Consider the following 21,791-nt stretch of genomic DNA (forward strand, 5'->3'; position numbering starts at 1 on the left):
ATGCCCTGCAAGGAATACAGGAACCAGTTCAAAAGGAGTTTTGTTTTCTTGCAGTGCTGCTGTGTGGCAGTGGGGATGGGGACTGGACCCAACTGATGCCCACCTAAGGGTGATGGCGTGTGCACCGTGGTCCAGCCACACCAGGCGCCATGTGATGTCAGTGAAAAGGATCATGGTGGTGTGATTCTGCTGTCTTGAGGCTGTTTGCATGACATGTTATCAAGTGAGAAAACTGAGTTGCAGAGCAGTATTTATAGCATGATCCTAGTAAGAAAGGAAAAAGGAAAGATAGAAAGGAAAAGAAATCAGGAGAGAAAGGAGAGAGGCACCAGGGAAGGAGGGAAGGAAGGACTGAGTGATTTGGGATTTTTACCTCCTGGGCACCTGTGATGGATCTGGGGGCTGAGACAGGTAACCTCATCCCCACTCCAGTCCTCAGCCACGGTCCTGCTATCTCTAGCCAAAGAGCTAGGAGGGTGGTACTCCTGGAGCCTATGGGCTTGGGGTGCCCCCAGGAAGAAATCAGAAGGTGGGGACTTGTGAACAGTTCTCATCTCATTTCCTTCCGGAGCCCAGTGTCCCCACCCAGTCCTGCCCTCTCTTCCTGGCAGGGCAGCCACACCTATGGCCAGAGTGCAGCTGGCTGGTCTGCAGCCTCCCGCCCGGCGCCGGCTGGGATGGGCCAGTCCTCTGCCCTCTGTGGCCCCTCCACCCATCTGACAGCTTCTCCAGGCCTTGGATCTCAAAATAAAGGACTCACAGTCATTCACCCGGCCTGGGTGGCGATAGGAATCTGTCAGAGCAGTGTTTCTCCTCCAGAGTTTATTAGCAGAGCTTGTTGGAACAGGTAGATAAGTTCTGATGCCATTTCTCTAATCATTTAGCACGAGATCGTATTAAGGATAGATTTCATTAAGCCAGTGCTGATGGGACCTTCACAGCCCTTATTACCTGTCATAGTAAGGTGGCAGGTACCCGGAGCAGTAATATTTCATTAGATATTATCCGCAAGGGATATTGCTGGGACACAGGCAGGAATATTACTCTTATCTTCTCCTGCCATGTCTCAAGGACCTTTCCTGTGGCTGGGTGACGCCTGATGGTAGCTGCATTCATTCATCGCCACTCCAGAAGCCACGTCCCCAGGCGGGGACAGTCTGAGACAGATAATCAGTCTGTAGAAACTCAGAGACTGTCCAGGAAGGGACAGGATGTCTCCTCTCAACAGAACATTCTCTAGGAGCCTGGAGTTATATTTACTAAGCATTTGATGCCAAGGAGAATGACCTGGAACCGACTCCGTTATTCTGCGTCCGTGATCTCTTTTGTGTACTGTCCCATTCTCTTGGAACTCTTTATCCTCGGGACTCACCGTTGTCTCTATTTTGGACACCCTGATGCTCCATCAGTGGGGCGGGTGGCAGAGGGAGACAAACTGGATGAAATATAAATGGGCCAATTTTGTAATCTCTAGAGGCTTTGATGTAGTTTTTAGCGTGAGAAGAGAAAGGCCGACTCTTGAGTGGAATGAGATCCGGGACTTCTTTTCAGAGTGCCTCTTCGCGTTCAGTTTCCGCCGTGGGTGGTCATTGCGCTGCACTTGTGACCGGCCTCCTTGTGCTGTCATTCACCAAGTGTCGGCCGTCTGCCCCTCCAAGCAGCCACTCAGCTGCTGTTCCAGAAGCAGGAACACAGCCGTGAGTGGGACACAGCTCTGCCCTCCCAGGCTAAAAAGGAAAGGTGAACAAGTCAATGAAAAAGTGAGTAAGCCCAGATGATGGCGAGGAGTGAAGGGAGTTGAGAGGATGGAGTGGCAGATTGACGGGGCCGTGACTTTAGATACAGGTGACAGTTCAAGGAGCAGATGACGCCCACCACGCCGAGAGCTGGGGCGGGAGTATGCGAGGGTTAGGGCGCAGTGCACACACGGGTCCCCTTGGGAACCAGCCCAGCGTATCCAGGGAAGAGGAGGAAGGCCGGGTGGCTGGGGTGCAGCCAGGGAGGGGACAGGGGTTGAATTTGGGCCTGAGGCACAGAGCTGGAGCGCTTGCCCCGCCAGGCAATGGTGCCTCCACCATGAGGCATGGATCAGCTGAAGACTGGCCCTCATCCCCCTACCAAGATAAAAGTCACCAGTCATCTCCGGACCATCCAAGGCCCAAAGATGATTCTGATGAGGGTGCTGTGGAGGCGTCTCAAAGAAGCAACCTCTTCTGTCTTTCTGCAACCCCAGCTCTTTCTTGAACCTGCCGTCACGGGACCCCACCCTCAACAAGTGGCTTTTGTTAATGTCACCCATGTGTGGGCTTACAGTCCAGTGGGTAGTCCTCTGTCCTTATTTTCTTTGACCCGGGGGCCCAGTTTGAGCTTATGGCCTCCAAGGACACCACCCTCTCCTGGTTTCCTTCTCCACACCAACCCCCCTACACATCACAGGTGACCCCAAGACTCAGTCCTCAAGCCACATCCCTTTCAGTCTACACTCACTGTCTCGTGCCCTTGAGTAGATGCATGGGTTTCAGCACCACCTCTGCGTGGTAACTCCCGGATTTACACCTGGACGCCACTGCACCCCAATTCCCTTACTCTCTGCTTGACACTGCTTGGGTGGCCTCGGACGCCACGTCCCACGTGGAACTCCCCTCTGTCCTCACCAGCACCTACACTTCTGCTGAACTCCTTGAGCTCTGTAACTGCAGCATTTCCCATTTCTGTACAGCTCTTCCTTTCCCTGGAGCTAATTGCTTTTTTTGTTTGCTTGTTGTCTTCCTTATCTGTGTACCCATCATTCCTTGGCTCCCCAGTTCCCTGCTGGAGCTGTAAAATTCCTCTCAGGAAAGTCTTAGTCCTCCAGGGAACTTCTGATTCCATTTTCCCCGTGGAGACCCTGCCTGGAGCCTCTTCCTTCAGTCCAGGTCCTGGAAATGCCCCTCCCCACCGTCTGGGGGTCTCCTCCCTGCCTCTTTGTGCTTTCAGCCTCAGCTTCCTCGATCCTATAATGTTGTTTTTCTTGATGTGCAATGTGAGGCAGGAGTTTATTTTTCCTGAAATACTGGTGGATTTTGCCATATTTTGCAGTACTTGGAGATTGCTTTGTGGGATCAGCCTCACCTCCAGACCTGACCACCCCTGAGAAGACGCTGGACATTCATGCGTCTGATATCGGGCCCACATCCCAGCACCTTGTCCAGGGGCACCTTTCTCCCAGGCAGCTCCACCTGTCCTCCTGCCCTGCATGGAGGTCGGGAGAAGCACGTGAGGTCATGTGAAAGGGAAAGCATTTGTTAAATCGGAGAAATAAACACATGGGTGAATGACGAATGAGTGATGAAACTGCCCAGGGCTCTCCTCCCAGAAGTCAGGGATCCTGAGCTCGTGCTGCAGCCCTCATCTCTGGGAGCTGAGCAGAGACAGTTTAAAAACGCAAAAGACAGCCAAGCCAGGACCCATGCTGTCTGCTGGCAACTACAGGCTCTCTCAGGAGACGTGTGCTTCCTGAAGACTGGGAGCAAGAGCTCGTTCACAAATCCCTGCGTCCATTCACTCCATTCACTCCGCAGACGCTTACGGAGCGTCTCGTGTCAGCAAAGTCCCAGCAACACAGCAAGGAGTGGGGCGGTGTGAGAACAGGCTGTGAATGGCCATGACGATGGTAGAAACGACTCTGGGCACAAATCCGCTGGTGCAGCGTCTCCGGACTGGGACCCGGAGTGCATGCGTGGCCTCCTTTGAGCCGAACCACCTCTGCTGCTCCCCACACTGCAGCTGCTCCCTCCTCTCCCTGGACCGTGCCAAAGCCAGTTCCCTCTCAGGGACCCTCATCGACAATGCCTGGTCCCCGGGTTGTTGCAAAACTGGTTTATTTCTCTCACTGAGTCTCCCTCAGACCAGACGCCACTCCATGCCCAGACAGAGGGCACGTCGCCCCATTTACTGATGCCAAAACTTGCCTGCTTGCTCATGTGGCGATTTGCCAACTGCCCACCTCCACCTGCTGGCACTTCAGCTCTGTGAAAGGTACATCGGACGCATAGGATATCGCCTGACACCTAGGAGCTCCCAGCAAATCCTGGATGGACGGAGGTGCTCAAGGGCACAGAAGGAATTGGAGATGTGGCGAGGCTCCATCAGTCGGAGTAGTAGGGTCAAAATCCCATGGATGAGATGACGGACGATAAATTAGCATCAACACTCAGTTTTAGCCTGCAGAGTGAATCAGTGAACAGTCAACCCTCATGTAGCCTGTGGGATGGAGGCACCATTTTTTTCTCCATGTTGCAGATATGGAGGCTGAGGCTAACATGCCCGTGGTCCGCTTGAGATCCGATCCCGAAACCTTGAAGCTTTCCTCTCCAGGTGAACGGTCAGCCTGGAGTCCGGCTGTGTTCCGTTGCTTCAGACCTGCAGTTTCTTGTGTAGGTTACGTCCTCCACAAGAACGTCTTGTCTTGTGACAAGTGGCAATTATGATCCAGTGGTGTGAGCTAAAGGGTTTTATCCCTATTTATAATTCATCTGCAGACTTGACCCATTTTACTTCGGTCTACAGTTCCTCTTACCGGTAGGATGATCGCTTTCAGTCTTAAGGCCATCACTGAAACGTGTGATACTGAGAGAAGCTGAGCTTGCCACCCGATGCAGAGTTAATGCTTTGACTGAATTTGCTGTGCTGGCCTCAGTGGTGTGTGGATGGCTGGGGTGGGTCATAGCTGACCTTCTGTGTTAATTTTAGGTGGCATCTGCCCCAATCCTGTGTGCTCCTGGAGTATTAGAAAATGTCCGTCAGCCCTCAGCTCTGCGGAACTCCGGATTTGAGGGTCCTTATAGCCCTGGGCATAGCTCCGTGAGTTTCACTGACTTTTCTGCAGAGCTAATATTTCATAGCATCCACGGAGGCCCCTCACTCTGCTCACGGAGGCCCCTCACTCTGCTCCGTATAAGCCAATGCCCGTTGTCCCGCCACAGTCGCCAGGGGCCTGGATGGCTTATTGCTCTGTGCCGCATCCAACCCAGCTAGATGCCCAGCACTTCAGCCACGGGGAATCTGCCCTCCCTTCTGTGAGTGCCGTCTCCCTGGACGCTGCTGCTGCAGAGTCTGCCCACCCTCCCGGATAGCAGATCCTCTGGGTAACAGGCCTGGTCCTCAGGCCTCTTCCTCCAGCGTCAGGAGCTCCAGTCTCCCTGCTCTGCAGGAACCACTCTCCGTAAAGGTCGCACTTTCCCTATGTTGGCCCCTAAATGAGCCTAGCTTAAGCTGTCGCTTGGATTTTGTAAGAACTCAGTGCTGCCAGTTTTAAGTCTATTCTGATTGCTCAAATGGCCCAGCTTGCAAGTAGCCTGCAAAAATGCACTGGTTTTCATCTGAAGCTGGAAACGAAGTTGTACTGCCAGCTTGGCTGAGTTTTAACAGCCTGCTGGAATTGTTTTTTTTTTTTTTTTTTTTTAAATCCTGCCAGTTTAAAACTATCTTTGATTCAACTGAGTCAGTGGTGGCATCATTTATATAATCCCTGTATGTTCCCTGCTTGTCTCTTTTTCTGTTTTGTTATTTATTGTTGCTCTTGCTGGTTTTTGCTTTGAAAGGAACAGTTTTCGGCCTTCAATGGTTGAGCTGAATTCGAGAATGGTGTAATTAACGTGCTGCGTTCCAGTCCCTTGCCCAGCTCTTGAAACTCTCATTGGAAAGATGTGAGAATGGAACGCACATGAATGAACTCTATGGAAACCTCAGACGACTTTTCATTTTTAGCCTGGGGAATGGCAGATTTCCCCTTGGCTGGGGAAGCCAGCTCTTCCCTCTTTTCAGCCCACGGGATTTTGCAAGTGAGAAGTAGAAGCTGTGAAGATAATGTTCACTTGCTTATTTATGATGTTGAATTGTCCATCACTAATTATTCTCCAGGCAGCTAGAGGAAATATTTCTCTAGAAACCGATAATTCCAAAGTAAGTCGCAGAGTAGCATATGGATTCTTTATTCGTGCTCCATGTTTTAAGAGGTAGGTGCACTCTGGTGTCAGAAAATCATGCTTCTTAAAAATCCCCGTTTTCCTGCTCCATGGGAAACGTTTGGGAGACGCCGACGCCAGTGTGAGGTGCACAGTGTGGACTGTGCTGTAGGCGGGAGCCTGGTTTGTCTTTTCTCCTCGGTCTCGTCACAGCCTCAGGAATCCGATCTCCAGCGTCCCACACTTTAGGAAGTGTCCCTTGCTTTCACAGTTGAGGATGATGTTCATTAGCACTCTTGGTTTCAAGTGACAGAAAATCCAAACAGGAAATTGTGTTTGTACCCATCCCTGAAAATTTGACTTCGGATATGGCTGGATCCAGGGCTCAAATCTACTGGCCTCAGACTCAGCAGAATCCAAAGCCTCCCTGATATCACCAGGACTGGGCTGCTCTCTGCCCTCCTCTGGATCAGCTTCAGTCTTGGTTTCCCTGTGGAGGCCCCCGGCCAGTCCAGCCCTGACCCTCCTGGTGGCAAAGTGGCTCCAGCAGCTCCAGCCTCACCTCCTCCCAAGCCAAAGTCCAGTAGAAAGGAGCCTCCCTCTCCTGCAGTATTCTCAGGCAGAGGCCCATTGCCCTCCATAGGCCCCATGCCACCCAGGTCACCAGTCGCTGAGGGTCCAGAACCGTGCTTAGCACAGGGGAGGGCCAGACCCCAGCCAGTCCAAAGGCTCTTCCCAGGGGAGGAGGGCATCAAAGCCAGACAGGCACACATGACAGATCCTTTCCATCATGATGATGCTGCGACTTCCAGGCCTGTGAGGACAAGAAATAACAGTGTTCCATTTCCGCTGTGTTTGAATCTGCCCTTTGCCCGGGGAGCAGCCATCCCAAGACATTTCTGTAGTGAAATGTGTGAAGTTACTTATTCTGTGGGGTCCGGATGGCTTTGCCACAAGTGCTTGGAAGAGGGCGGCCTTGCCGCAGGCTGCAGGTGCCAAGACCTGTTGCGTGCTCAGGACCCAGCCCCAGCCCCTCCTCCGGGGTCTGGTGAAGTCTCAGGGAACCTAGAGCTGACTGGGGGTCAAGTCTGCAGGATTCGTTTTTGTTTCCAAAGCAGTTCATTGGACGTCTGGGCAGATGAATGTGCTATCGGAGGCATTGGCGGGATACTTCTGCTACCAAGTTTATCACCTGGGGGAAGAAATAATCTGTGCACCAGACCCCCCGGACGTGCAACTTATCTGTATAGCAAACCTGCACATGTATTTCTGAAACTCAAATAAAAGTTAAAATAACTAACGAATAGGAATAACTTTAATTCCTCTGTTAGAGGAATAAAAATAAATGACCCCCCACCCGCAGTGATTCAGACATTGATCTGATTATCTTCTTTCTCGTTTGGACATTTACTCTTTTCTCTCTTTTCCTCAAAAAAGGCTCAGGTTGAGGCTAAGAAGGAGCATGAAGGCGCAGTGCGGCTGCTAGAGGTAAGGAGTGTGCCCCTGCTTTCTGCCTGGGGGGTGGGGGACACTGGGGAGAGTTGCATCTAGTTGATGCCTGCTAGAAATAATAGATGATGTTTATGAAGTGAGCCTGGTGCACCAGTTACTAGATGCCGTTCATGCATCTTTTCATGTTGGCTTCACAATCAACCAGTACGACAGGTGCCAGGTCGATGTCCGTTCTTACAGGGAAACTGAGGCACAGAGCGGTTGAGCAGCTTTCCCTTGACCACACATGCAGACCCAGAATTGTGTGTCTCAGACGTGGTCTGCTGTCCTCCGCTGGCTCCTCTTGGGTGGAAAGCAAGGGGGCATGGCTCACTCGCTTGCTTGCGAATTGATTTCCCCGGGGGGAAAGGCGGGTGGACCCTCTGGAGGCTGCCCTGGCCCCTGATGAACTGCCTTGGGGTACCTTTTTAAGGTATGCCACTCATGCTGGGGAGGCATTTGTAGGATCAGAGTAAGAAGGGCCTGGGGAGTCAGAGTCCTCAGCGCCATCCGAGGCACTTCCCCGGGTGTGGTCCTCGCAAACACTGCGTAAGTGACCTTCTCCTGCCTCCCAGAGATGTTTCCCACTGGCCTTGGGAAGGAAAGAACCGCTATGTCCCACCTGCGTGAGTGGCGTGTTTGGGAGTGACCACCCCTGTCCCTGGCTGCTGGTCCAGTGCCAGCCTCCTTGGGAGTGAGTAGCCAGGCAGACAGGGAGGGCTATGGGGTCCCCCTGAGGCCTCTGCTGTCTGCATCTGTCATGCACAGCGGATGGGCTGTGGTGAGCTGGGGTCCCCACCTGCCGAAGTCAAGGATGGTGTCATTCACCACCTCACAAGGAGAGGTTTACGTAGGAGTGGATCTGCCCTGGGGTGGCCTCCTCCCAGTAATGTTCCCTTAAGAGAGGCCACGGTTTCCCAATATTGGATGAGGCTGCCCTCTTCGAAATGACCTTGTCCCTTGTCCCCGGGGGAGCAGCAGCCACTGAAAATAGGCTATGTGCATCTCTTACGTTGCCTTTTAAAGTCTATTCCTCCCACAGGAAAAGGTTTCATCATTATCATCCTATATATTAAAAAGGATTTTCTGAAAGCCTCCATTAGTTAATAACTATCTGGAGGGAGGAGTGAGATGAATAGCAAATAGGAAAATATATAACCTGGGAGAATAGAAACAGACCTCCAAATGGCTATTTATCTCCCTGGAAAATAATTCACTTTCCCTGGCCTGAGTTATCCACTGCACTTTAATCTGCATCATCTCCTGGCAGAAAAGGTAGTTCCCTCTCCCCAGTTGCCCCGGAGCCCATTGACGTGACCCTGTGTGGCTTCCATCCGCCTCTGAGGGACCGGTCCTCCACGATCCCGCCGTCACCTGTCACCCCGTGCTGCTGGTGGTGCATGCTTTCAAACATGGTGACGGTCGCAACGCAGCGTGCTTTGGTTCGAAAAACAGAGAAGGCAATTCGGATGTGCTGGAAATTGTGTCGTCTTTTATTTACGGCGTCTTTCTGTAACTGTCTTGCTTTGCTCTTCGCGCAGAACACCTTGGACAGCATGCAGGTATTCTAGAGAATAGCATCTTCCCCGCCCGGCGTGCTTGGCGATGCTTTTCCCGTGAGTGGACGTGGCCATGAGTCCTGGGCCTGCTCTGACCTGCCTCTGCTTCCTGAACTGCAGCTTCTGATGCAGGTCGGGGGTGGTCGGGGTTCCTCAGCCTGGGGGAGCCGAGGAGCTGCTTCGAGGAGCTCCACGAGCAGGGCCTCCCCCTCATCCGGGTGTCAAATGCAACGCGTTGCTCGCTGAGGTGCCGCGCAGGCCCAGACACATGGCTCTTCCCGTCCCGCCAAGGCTGTGACTCTCAGGCTGGCACAGCGGTCCTGGGGTTCAGATGACCACAGGGGAGAGAAATTGTGGGTTGATTCTACCCTGGGGCCAGAGTTGTTGAGAGAGCCTAGCGGATAACCCTGAATTCTGTTAATTCAGTTACTGGTCATCAGAATTCACGTTGCACACCTGAGCGTCACACCCTTCCGTTCTGCCTCTGCGTTGTGCGGCCAGCAAGCTCCTTCCCACGGGCCAGGGAGGCTGCCTGTGCTCCTCTCTGTCACAGACCACCCCCTTGCTATTCCCCTTGGGGTGGAGGAGAGGCTGGGTTGCCCCACCCCGGACAGGCCTCTGAGTTGGATGGTGAGTTCGTGGAAGGAATGGCCTTTCCCACTTCTGGACAAGTGGTTCTCTAAGTGGGTTCCCTGGGGTAGCAGCAGCACCCAGGAGCTCGTGAGCAAAGTAGCTTCTCAGGCCCGGCCTCGGACCTGCTGAATCTGAACCCCTCAGGGAGGGGCCCAAGGTTGACTGTAATCACCCTTCCAGATGTTTCTCATGCCGCTGAGGTCTGAGAAGCATTGTTTAGGGAGTCTGTGAGGCTGGCTACTGGGAAGCAGAGAATAATTTCAGCAGTGCGTTCCCTGGGAAGCCTTGGCCTTTGCAGGGTCCACCTTGGGAACCTGATCCCAACACTGCAAGCTGTTGACCGAGAAACCATGGCTGTCAAGTCCTGCCCACTCACCCATCAAAGAACCACCTGTGGTGTGCAGTGGGGGTTTCATGTCTAGGTGTTTGTGTCCTTGGAGAATGGGGCATGTTGGTGACTTTCTGTAGACAGAACATTCCACTGGGCAGAGCAACCTGCTTCCACGCTCAGCCAGATACAATAGAGAGCGCCTAGATAAGATACACTCCAGAACACGTTACATAAAACCCCTGAGCACATGGTGACCCAAAGGTGTCTGAGATGAGTCTCAATCGGTTCAGGACGCACCTGTGACCCAGCCTCGGGAGGTCTCGATGACATGTGGCCAAGGTGGTCTGGGCGCAGCTTTGATGTCCATTGTTTTGGTCTGCAAAGGTGAGACCATTTGAAGTGGAGGCTTCCGGGTCATAGCGTAACCGCCTAGTGGGTTCACCTTGCCCGTTGCCTAGATGTAGCCAATTTACCAACCTATGTTGTATTGCAATAGAGAAAGAGTAATTCATACAGAGCTGGCTGTGCGGGAAACCAGAGTTTTATGACTACTCAGTCAGTCTTCCTGAAAATCTGGAGACTGGAGGTTTTAAGGATAATTTGGTGGCGAGGGGGCCAGAGAGTTGGGCGTGCTGATTGGTTGGGTTGGAGGTGAAATCACAGGGAGTTGAAGCTGTCCTCTTGCACTGAGTCGTTTCCTGGGTGGGGACCACAAGACCAGATGATCGGACCAGATCCATAGAGGGCAGGGCTGCAAAATATCTCAAGACCTGATCTTCGGTTTTACAATAGTGACGTTATCTCCAGGAGCAATCTGGGGAGGGTCAGAATCTTGCGGCCTCTAGCTGCATGACTCTTAAACAATAGTTTATAGTCTTGTGGCCAATTTGTTAGTCCTGCAAAGGCAGTCTTATTTCCAGGCAGGGAAGGAGGCTTGTTTTGGGAAAGGGCTGTTATCTTCTTTGTTTCAAAGCTAAACTATACACTAGGCTTCTCACAGAGTTCGTTCAGCCTACACCCAGGAATGAACAAGGACAGCTTGGAGGTTAGAAGCAGGAGGGAGTAGGCCGGGCGCGGTGGGTCAAGCCTGTAATCCCAGCACTTTGGGAGGCCGAGACGGGTGGATCACGAGGTCAGGAGATCGAGACCATCCTGGCTAACACGGTGAAACCCCGTCTCTACTAAAAAAATACAAAAAACTAGCTGGGCGAGGTGGCGGCACCTGTAGTCCCAGCTACTCGGGAGGCTGAGGCAGGAGAATGGCGTGAACCTGGGAGGCGGAGCTCGCAGTGAGCTGAGATCCGGCCACTGCACTCCAGCCCGGGAGACAGAGCGAGACTCCGTCTCAAAAAAAAAAAAAAAAAAAGCAGGAGGGAGTTAGGTCAGATCTCTTTCACTGTCTCAGTTACAATTTTGCAATGGTGGTTTCAACAGGTAGGGAAGACACAAAGGGTTGCATTCTTTTGAGTCTCTGATGAGCCTTTCACTGAATACACAATTTCCATGTGAGAAGGAGGCAGAGGAATAATCATTTATGCCTTGGTCTGGCTCAGTGAGTCTGCATTTTTGCATAAATAATAGGGCAGAAGAAATAGTCAGATATACATTTGTCTCGGGTGAGCAGAGGGTTAGGAGCTAAGTTCTTTTGTCCCACCCCTGTGGAGATAAATGACCAATTTACATTGCCTGGTGAAATTCAACAGAACTGTTTTAGGGTAAAGATCTGGAGGCCCACAAGGGATCTCTTTGTACGCAAATTGTGAGGCAGCTATGTAGCTTTTAAATCTTTGCGGCTATCTGATTTAGAAATAAAATGGAAGGCAGGTTTGCTGACATAGTTCCCAGCTTGAGGCTTCCGTTTGGCTTCGTGATTGTGGGGTCCTGAGATTTATTTTCCTTTCACGGTACCCATAGACACAACTCCAGTGCCAGGGACACTTCTAGGCCTTGTTCTCTAAAGGATGAATGGCCAGGAGGTTTTGGTGGCAGCGGGGAGGTGTCTTTTTTCTTGGTCGCGCTGCGTGAAGTCTTGAGGCCCGAGGAGTACCCTGGGCTGGTTTTGGGGTTTAGCAAAGATGTGCATCAGGATTTAAACATAGAAGAGGTTTTCAGGAACTTGCCTGTCAAGACAGCCTTTTCTGTAAACCTGAGAACCTGAGAGCAGGGAGATTCCAGCTACTAGGAGTTAAGTAATTTCTTTGGCACTTGGAGTCGAATCAAAACAGAGAAGCAAAAGAAAACACGGAGAGCAGCACCATCTGGAAGAGAGCAACACCACCACCTCCAACAGGTGCCCTGTGCTGGGCCCTGTCCTGAGAGTGCTTCGGAGAGACATTGAGACATCTACAAGATAATGCCCATTTTGCTTGATCTTCTTCATGTCTGGGGAAACCCAAGGCACAGGCAGGTTAATGAATGACCTGCCCGAGGGTCTCAGATAGTCATGAACAGAATCCCATTCAAGCCCCAGGAGTTTGGCTCCAGAGTCCAGGCCTTCGCCGGGCTGCTGTACAGCACAGCTTCCCATCAGCTCAACTCTGACCTCCCTGTGGATGCTGGGTGGGGGCAGAGGGGACGGCGGCCCTGGTCCTGCCTGTAGAGCGTACTGGAGGCTGCATCGTAAGTCAGTGCTGGCAGCTCCAGACTGAGGGAGCACCAGCCGTGCCGCCTTCACCCGCTGATTTTTTTCCCTGGGTGTTCAGCAGTAGCAGGGGGTAAGAATGCAGAAAGTGGCTTTACCCCAGGCCGTTGAGAGGTACAGTCATATTTAACCCCTGAAACCGCTGCCTGAGGTTCTCTGTCACCTCATTTTGCTGATTAGGCAACGGGGCACAGAGACAACGAGCCCCTTACCCGAGGACACACAGCTCCCAAGTGCCAGGGCCAGGCCCCGAAGGCAGGAAGTCAGCCTGGTGATGCCCTCTCAGGTGCTTTGAGGAAAGTCTAGCGGCTGGCGTGCTTGTCACCACGTGGCTGGGCTAAGGGATGGGGATCTGGGCTTCCTGGTCAGGGGAACATCGTGAGGAGCCGGCGCCAGTGCTGTGTGTTTGGCGTGTGCTGTCACGCATGTCCATGTGAAGAGACCACCAAACAGGCTTTGTGTGAGCAATAAAGCTTTTAGTCACCTGGGTGCAGGCAGGCTGAGTCCAAAAAGAGAGTCGGCAAAGGGAGATAAGGGGGGTGCTATTTTATAGGATTTGGGTAGGTAAAGGAAAATTACAGTCAAAAGGGGGTTGTTCTCTGGCGGGCAGGAGTGGGGGTCACAAGGTGCTCAATGGGGGAGATTTTTGAGCCAGGATGAGCCAGGAAAAGGACTTTCACAAGGTAATGTCATCACTTAAGGCAAGCACCGGACATTTTCACTACTTTTGTGGTGGAATGTCATCCGTTGACGTGAGGCAGGGCGTTTTCACTTCTTTTGTGATTCTTCAGTTACTTCAGGCCATCTGGGCGTGTGTGTGTGTGTGTGTGTGTGTGTGTGTGTAGTGTGTGTGTGTGTATATATATATATATTATATATATATATATATATATATATATATATGCAAGTCCCAGGGGATGCGATGGCTTGGCTTGGGCTCAGAGGCCTGACATGTGCGTGTCGGCAGCTCTGTGGTGACTCTTCAGGGCACCCTCGTGGGGGTCCCTCTCCTCACCACAGTGCCTTGGGGATCTCCTCCTGGAGTGAGGCATCGAACCGCAGATGACGTCAGCCCTGGTTCGTCTTGGCCCCAGAGGAGCCTGGCTCTTTTTCCTGAGCAGCCCTCTTTCCTCCCTGGGAGACTTCTAGGGTGGCCAGTGTGCTTGCTTTCCGAGCAGGCTGGGGTCCACCTCCCCACAGGGCTCTGGCCTCAGGCCCGCAGTGGACGACTGTGGGCTGTGGGCCTTTGCCTTTAGGGGTCATCCCTTCCTCCATAAAATAATCCTAACAGTTGTATTTTGCATCTAGGGTGGAAGAAAGATGAGTATTACTCAGGTTGGATGCATTATGTATTTATCACCCTTTTCCACTTCTTTTCCGATTTTAAAGGAAACTAAAGTGGAACCATGTCTGTGGGCCCCTGAAGGTAAAGGGCTGTGGTCCCAGGTGCTGGGCCTGCTCGGCCTGCAGGGAACCAGCCCTGCCTGGCTCTTGCTCAGAGGCTGGGTGACCCCTGGGCCAGTGAGTGTGTTGGGGGGGATGTGTGGGTGAGTGAGGGTGCAGGCTTGGGCTCAGGGGGTCCCTGGGCAGAGAGACTCAGAGACGGCAGCCGGAGAGACCTGGCTAGGTCCTGCTGCCCACTGGGGGTGTGACCGCGAGTCCCTCTTGGCCTCGTCTTCTGCCCTGGTGCAATGGCCTAACACCGACTTACCCGGGAGGTCTCTCTGAGTCACCAGCAATGCATGACTCCCCCAGGCAGGGCCTGGCACATAGTAGGTATTCAGCCAGTGAGCAATGAAATCACATAGGGCCTGGCACATAGTGGGTATTCAGCCAGTGAGCAATGAACTCACATAGGGCCTGGCACATAGTAGGTATTCAGCCAGTGAACAATGAAATCACATAGGGCCTGGCACATAGTGGGTATTCAGCCAGTGAACAATGAAATCGCATAGGGCCTGGCACATAGTGGGTACTCAGCCAGTGAATAATGAAATCACATAGGGCCTGGCACATAGTAGGTATTCAGCCGATGATCAATGAACTCACATAGGGCCTGGCACATAGTAGGTATTCAGCCGATGATCAATGAACTCACATAGGGCCTGGCACATAGTGGGTATTCAGCCAGTGAACAATGAAATCACATAGGGCCTGGCACATAGTGGGTATTCAGCCAGTTAACAATGAAATCGCATAGGGCCTGGCACATAGTGGGTATTCAGCCAGTGAATAATGAAATCACATAGGGCCTGGCACATAGTGGGTATTCAGCCGATGATCAATGAGCTCACATAGGGCCTGGCACATAGTAGGTATTCAGCCGATGATCAATGAACTCACATAGGGCCTGGCACATAGTAGGTATTCAGCCGATGATCAATGAACTCACATAGGGCCTGGCACATAGTGGGTATTCAGCCAGTGAACAATGAACTCACATAGGGCCTGGCACATAGTGGGTATTCAGCCAGTGAACAATGAAATCACATAAAGACGGCACAGGGGACAATATGTTTCCAAATTGTTCCTAATGTTACTGGAAAGCCGCCTCCTTCCAGACCCCAAGAGAGGGTTTTTGGAGCTTGCACAAGAAAGAATTTGGGTGAGTCCGTAGAGGAAAGTGAAAGCCAGTATGTGAGAGAAGTAAAGAAACGAATGGATGGCCACTCCGTAGGCAGAGCAGCAGTGTGGGCTATTCGTGGTTATTTCTTGATTATATGCTGAACAAGGGGTAGATGGTTCACGAGTTTTTGTCAGAGAGAAGGGGTGGGCAGTTGCCAGAACTGAGGGCTCCACTCTTTTCAGACCATGCAGGGTAACTTCCTGATGTTGCCATGGCATCTGTAAGCTGTCATGGCACTGGGGGGAGTGTCTTTTAGCAGCCAATGCATTGTAATGAGCGTATAATGTGCTGTGAGGATGACCAGAGGTCACTCTCATTGCCGTCTTGGTTTTGGTGGGTCTTGGTGGCTCCTTTACTGCCTCCTGTTTTATCAGCAGGGTCTCTGTGACCTGTATCTTGTGCTGATCTCCTATCTCATCCTGTGACTTAGAACACCTTCACCATCTGGGAATGCAGCCCAGTAGGTCTCAGCCTCATCCTTCCCAGCCCCTATTCAAGATGGAGTTGCTGTGGTTTGAATGCTTCTGACACTAAGTCAAATGACCCAGTGAGCCTGGACCGTCCCTGGGTTCTGCCTGTGATTCTGGAGTGATTATGTATCGGGCCCCTTGCTCTCAGAACCACCCCGTTTGGATGCCAGCCACCAGCACAGTGCCTGCTTATCACCACTCTTCACTGGAGTGGTTATGCATCGGGCCCCTTGCTCTCAGAACCACCCCGTTTGGATGCCAGCCGCCAGCACAGTGCCTGCTTATCACCACTCTTCACAGAGGCCGGGAAGCCAGAGGAGGGCACTGAGCCAGGAACCGGGGAAGCTGCAGGGGAGTCTTTGGATGCTTCCCCCTTGTCTTTAGAAATAGCCACATCCACATTTGCAAGCCTCCGCTGTTTGTTCCAATTATAGTTGATTTGCCTGATGACTGTGCCATCTGTTCCTGCCTGGTCTGGACTCAGTGGCTTCTGAGCAGTGCCCTGCAGGCCCTAGTGCCTGCAGGTGGCCTCAGGATGGGGAGGAGCCAGCACCATGTGGCTGGGTGTGTCCCTGCATCCCTGCAGCCAGGGTGACACCCAGACCCAGTCCCAAACCCAGATAGGACAGCACTTTGTATCCGGAAATAAACATTGAGGTGTAAATGTGCCTGCCTGGGGTAGCACCACGGTTGCTCTTTTCTCTCAGCACGCTTTGGAAGTGGCTCCCACTAGCAATTCCTCCCCACAGGCAATTGGAAGCTCTTAGCCCCAGCAGGGACCCCCTGGCAGTCATGAGAGCCTTCGCCTGCTGCCAAGAAGGCAGGGAGTTGTGCTCAGGCGAGGAGCTCAAAGGAAAGGTTGCAAACAAGCTGGGTGTGGACGGGCAGGACTCCTAGGTTCTCCTTGGTAGGAATTTGAGGTGGGGGAGGCTGTGCCCCTGTTCCACACCTTCAGTGTAGGTTACAAGGAAAGCGAGTCTCACAGCAGAATCTCCCATCAGACAAGCATTTACTGAGCACGTGCTTATGGACAAGCAGGCACGACAGGGTACATTCCATGCCTGGTCTGTGAGCTCCACGTGGTGCCAGCGCTCTGCACTGCTAGGAGGCTGCTTGCACGTTGGCCCCCGGAGCTCATTCAGGGAAAGCATGTCAACTGGACAGGGACTAGGGCAACCAGACTCCTCAAGTCAGTGTCCGCACACACGACCGGCTAGAGACCCAGCTCTGAGCGCCATCCCCGAGACCGCAGGAGCAGGGCCTCACTAGTCTACGCCCTGCTCGTTCAAAGGTGGGCAGTGCTGAGATGTGTGAGCTGGGTGACATAGCTTCACTTTAACCAGCGAATGCCTGTTCCTCCCACCCCTTATGCTTAGGAAAAGGCCAATAATTTTACTGGTTCTTTTTCCTGATATTGGTCATGCCGAGCAGCGTGCCTGGGGCCTCAGTGGAGACGCAGTCAGGCAGGCATCCTTGGAGCAGCGGTCTCCAGGCTTGTGGCAGCGCAGCCTTCCTGGTGTCTGCACTGGCCAACCCTGGGTGGGATTCTCAATTATGGCAATGCATTGCGCAGCATGTCCATAAGTGAGTGCTCAATGCCCAGGTGGATGTAGGCACCCAGAAGGTTGCAAATTCTAGGTTCCAGAGTCCCCCAGGCCCAGGAGCAAGTGAGGGATCGTCCTGTGGGTCGGAGGCTTATGTGGGTACAACTGGGGGCATCTACAGGGCCAGGAGGACATTTGATCCAACTGGCCCCCCACACACCCAACCTGCTGATGCGGGAGTGCCACCATGCTGTTGTGCAGAGCAGCACCACGGCCAGCAGCCACAGCCTGCAGCCGTCTCTAGATATGCCTGTCAGCCCAGACTGCTGCTGAGCCTTTAAATGTTCACCAGTGTTTAAAATGTGAGATTTTCTGGTAAATTGAAAATTCCCTGGGTGTGTCAGGCCGTTCTTGCTCTAAAGGAATGCCTGAGGCTGGGCCATTTGTGAAGGTAATTTATGAAGGAGTCACTGGCTGATGGTCCTGCAGGCTGTACAGAAGGCGTGCTGGCTTCTGAGGAGGCCTTGGGAAGCTTACAATCATGGCAGAAGGCGAAGGGGGAGCAGGCGTGTCATGTGCTGAGAGCAGGAGGGTATGGGAGGTGCCAGGCTCTTTTCAACACCCAGACCTTGTGTGAACTTAGCCTGCTCATTATGGCAAGGACAGCACCAAGCTGTTCATGAGGGATCCGCCCCCAGAACCCAGACACTTCCTGCCTGGCCCCGCATCCAACACTGGAGGTCACATTTCAACAGGAAATGTGGAAGAGATGGTGCCCTGCTGATCCTGGGAAACCGGAAGCTTTAGCTTTGCCTTTGGTGGGCTGCACCCTGTCGAGGCACCAGCCCCTTTGAAATGTGACCCCCAGTGTCATAGGTGGAGCCTGGTGGGAAGTGTCTGGGTCCTGGGGATGGGTCCCTTGTGAATGGCGAACCACTGGCCCTATCTGCTGACCCCTTGGAGGAGAAACACCCTCCGGGAGGAGGCGGCAGCTGGGAGCCTGGGGGCATTTCTCAGGCTTCAAGAAGAGAGTGACTTTGTGTCACAGGAGGGCATAGAATCTCCTGTGCAATGAGCCCAGGTGGGCGAGAGGACTGTGGGAGGGGGCTCAGGGCAAGCTGGGTCTCCCCGCTCACTGCTGCCCGTGGGCCTCTTGCTCCCAACACCCCTCAGAATGTGGTGGATGTCCCTGGTGCCAGGCCCTGGGGAACCTGTAGGGGAATCAAGGACAGTGGCTGGCTGCTACTCTGCTGAGAATACCAGTATCCCTGCTGTTGCTGCTGCTAATACTGCATCTGCTGCTGCTACTAATACTAACACCAAACTGTTACTGTGAAGGATAACACCAGTGCACTTGCAGGTAGTAATAATGATACTGCTGTGACTAGTACAAATAATACCAATACTGCTGCCACTGCTGCTAATACTGTGCTGCTGTGAATACTAATACCAACATCACTGTTACTATACCACTGCTCATACCCATGGTCTTCCTACAAAAAATACTACTGTTGCTACCACTGCTGCTAACGCTCTTTCATACCAAAGCAAGGCTGCTACTACTGCAGGTAATAAAAATACCAGTACCACTGATACTGGTACGGCTAATCAATACCAACACGGCCACCGTGATTACAGCTGCTCCTGCGGGCGCTGCCACTGCTGCCAACGGCAGTTCCGTGTGCCCAGCATTCCATCTGCTGCCCTTTTCGGAGCACTAAGCCCGCGTTGATGCACTCTGTCCTCACGCTCATCCTAGAAACAGGCTCTGTCATCATGGCTGTTTCACAGAGGACGGGACTAACCTCTGCCGGGCACTGCTCTGGCTGCTCACAGGCACTCTGGCCCTGGGTCTTCCTGCCTGGCCTTCACCCCATTGCCCCGAGCTGGGGGATGCTCAGGCTTGAGCCCTTTCCCGACCCTCCTCCCTCGGCTCATCGCCCAGTCACCCCAAGCCTCGGCCGCAGAGGGAAGGGGAATCCGGCCCTGCAGGGGGAGTCTGGCCTCAGGCCCTGAGTCTCTGAGGCTGTGGCTCTGGGGTTCAGGCACTCGTGCAGACCTGGTGGTGTGGCCTTTCCTCACCCGTGGTCACTGTGCCATCGCAGGCCTGGGTGTTCATCAGGGCCAGGTTCCCTCTCCCACGGGGAACCCTCAGCTGTGTGTATCCTGTGAGTCTGTGCTCCAGGCCCCGCTCTGTGCACAGAAGACGCAGGCCCCTCGATAGGCTGGTGGCGGCCCTCCTTGAACCCCACCAGCCCCTGTGCAGAGGTCTCGGGGTTCCTTGGTGAGCCACCCGGTGGCTGCTCCTCCACCGTTTTCTGTCTCCCTTTGACAGAGGTGACCTGGTTCATGTCTAACTCAACGGCACTCCACACTTCCTGTGCATGGATCCATTTTCCCACAGCTTATTGTGATCCATCGAATATCTGTTAAATGCCCACCCTGTGCCAAGTCCTGAACTAAGGGTTGAGGATGGACTGATGGGCCAGGCCAAGGGGCTGACCTTAGGAAGTGCCACTGTGGCCCACACAAGACACAGGCATGGGAGTGGCCCTGCCAGGCCCCGGGGACCAAACCACAGAGTGTATGCAGCTGCTGCTTGGCTCACCCTCATCCTTGGCCCCCCACCCCCCGTCATTTCTGGGCGTCCTATGGAACCATGTGAGAGCAGACAGCCTGCCCTCTTCCCTCTGTATTGCACATGACCCGCCCTCCTGCAACCAAAGCAGGCAGCCCGCAGCCTGCCGGCCACCGCATAGATGTGTATCAGATGCAGAACTCGCTTTCGGCCCCTGCGACCTCAGCCGCCCTTAACCCCCTTGATGGGGTATAACGTCCCCAGAGGTTGGCCATTCACGTGGTACCTTTCATTGTTTTCGCTGTCTCTGCATGCTGCCTATATTCTTAGTTCCTGTTGTTTAAAATCTCTTCACTTGTGAAAACTTTATTTTGAAGTAATTTTAGGTTCACGGGAATTTACAAAGACAGCAGGGAGAGTTCCCGCGGCCCCTCTTCTGGCTTCCCGGTGGTGGCGTCTCTGTAGCCAGAGTGTGTTCTCAAAGCCGGGAAGCTGGCGTGGTAGCAGCACTGTAGTGTGCTGGGGAATTTATTTGCTTTCTCCAGTGTTTATATCCACTCTTTTTTTTTTTTTTTTCCCGTATACAGCTGTATGGCATTTGGTGGTATATACGGATTCTTGTTACCACCACCACCATCAGGTGTACAGACGGTTGTGTTACCCAGAGTACCTCCCTCACGGCACCCTCCCTAGTCACACCCTCCCCTAACCCGAAACCCTGACAACCGCTGATCTGTTCTTTATTGCTACAATTTTATCATTTCAAGATTGTAATAGGAAAAATCTATTCTTTTTTTTTTTTTTTTTGAGATAAAGTCTCACTCCTGTTGCCCAGACTGGAGTGCAGTGGCTCCATCTCGGCTCACTACAACCTCAGCCTCCCGGGTTCAAGCGATTTTCCTGCCTCAGCCTCCCAAGTAGCTGGGACTACAGGCATGTGTCACCCTGCCTGGCTAATTTTGTATTTTTAGTAGAGACTGAGTTTCACCATGTTGGCCAGGCTGGTCACAAACTCTTGAGCTCAGGTGATTCGCCTGCCTCGGCCTCCCAAAGTCTGGGATTACAGGCATGAGCCACCACGCCCGGCCTATTTTAGTTAGGTCATTTTCATAGACACGACATCGGGGAATGGGTGTGCCAGTTACACATTCTCTGTCGCATGTTAGAATGAATGCATGACTATTAAATGTCTCCTGTTCCTCCACGCCCCAGGAAGGCTCCGCAAGTGCCCTGTGGGTGCCTGGGGGCTTGTTGGCTCACACAGTTGAGCTCAGGGCCCTCTGGGGTCAGGCCTAGCCTGCAGCAGGCAGTGACAGCTGTTCCCTGGCCAAGACCCTGGCTGCCCTGCAGGGCCCATCACTCTGTCTTAAGGGCTGAACCAGCAGAACCAGAGCACCTGCAAGGCCCCCGGAAGCTGAGTCATCATCCCGCCTGCAGACCCCGCATTCGGGGTAGGAGCTGTTCCCGGGCTTGGGTTCCCTTTGATGCTTTCCGTGTCATGCCCGGGAGCCCCTGGGGTTTCAGCTCTGTGCCCTCCGCGGTAGACACAGCCGGCTTGGCCAAGCTCATTCAGCTTTTTAAAAAAGAATAGTGCTGATTTCTTTTAATGAATCAAAGAAATTCATTATCGGCTTTGGATTTGTGAGGTTTATTTTAGAAATCCATGATCTCAGCCATAAAGAGTGCTTCATTCTGGACTAAGGAGCTGAGAAGCCTGCTGCTTGTGGAGGGACAGTGGGGGAGAGGATGGAGGAAGAGGAGGGGCGGAGGAGGGGTCGGGGGGCTGTCGCTGAGCTCTTTGCTCAGGGCCGGGACACAGCAGGAAACAGGCAGACAGAGCTCTGCCCTCATGGGGCTGACATTTCACTGAGGAAACATCAGTGTCTGTCGTCAACTCCACAGATGACAGTAATATCCCATAACGGATTTTCCCAGCCGTCCTAAAGTAAGGAGTGGCAAGAAAGCGGCCTTGT

General features: G+C 53.0%; 1 protein-coding gene across 5 annotated transcripts in view; it reads left to right on the plus strand.

The window, feature by feature from the left end:
* The window catches only part of RIMBP2 (RIMS binding protein 2), a 332,648-nt gene that overhangs the window by 250,232 nt on the left and 60,625 nt on the right, over nt 1–21,791 (plus strand). For all 5 annotated transcript variants that reach the window (XM_033220100.1, XM_033220104.1, XM_033220103.1 and 2 more), the window contains exon 6: nt 7,383–7,433. In XM_033220100.1, the coding sequence (XP_033075991.1) occupies nt 7,383–7,433 (51 nt within the window). The remainder of the gene's footprint in view (nt 1–7,382; nt 7,434–21,791) is intronic.

The sequence above is a fragment of the Trachypithecus francoisi genome, unplaced genomic scaffold (assembly GCF_009764315.1).
Source record: "Trachypithecus francoisi isolate TF-2019V2 unplaced genomic scaffold, Tfra_2.0 Lachesis_group11, whole genome shotgun sequence".
Taxonomy (NCBI): Eukaryota; Metazoa; Chordata; class Mammalia; order Primates; family Cercopithecidae; genus Trachypithecus; species Trachypithecus francoisi.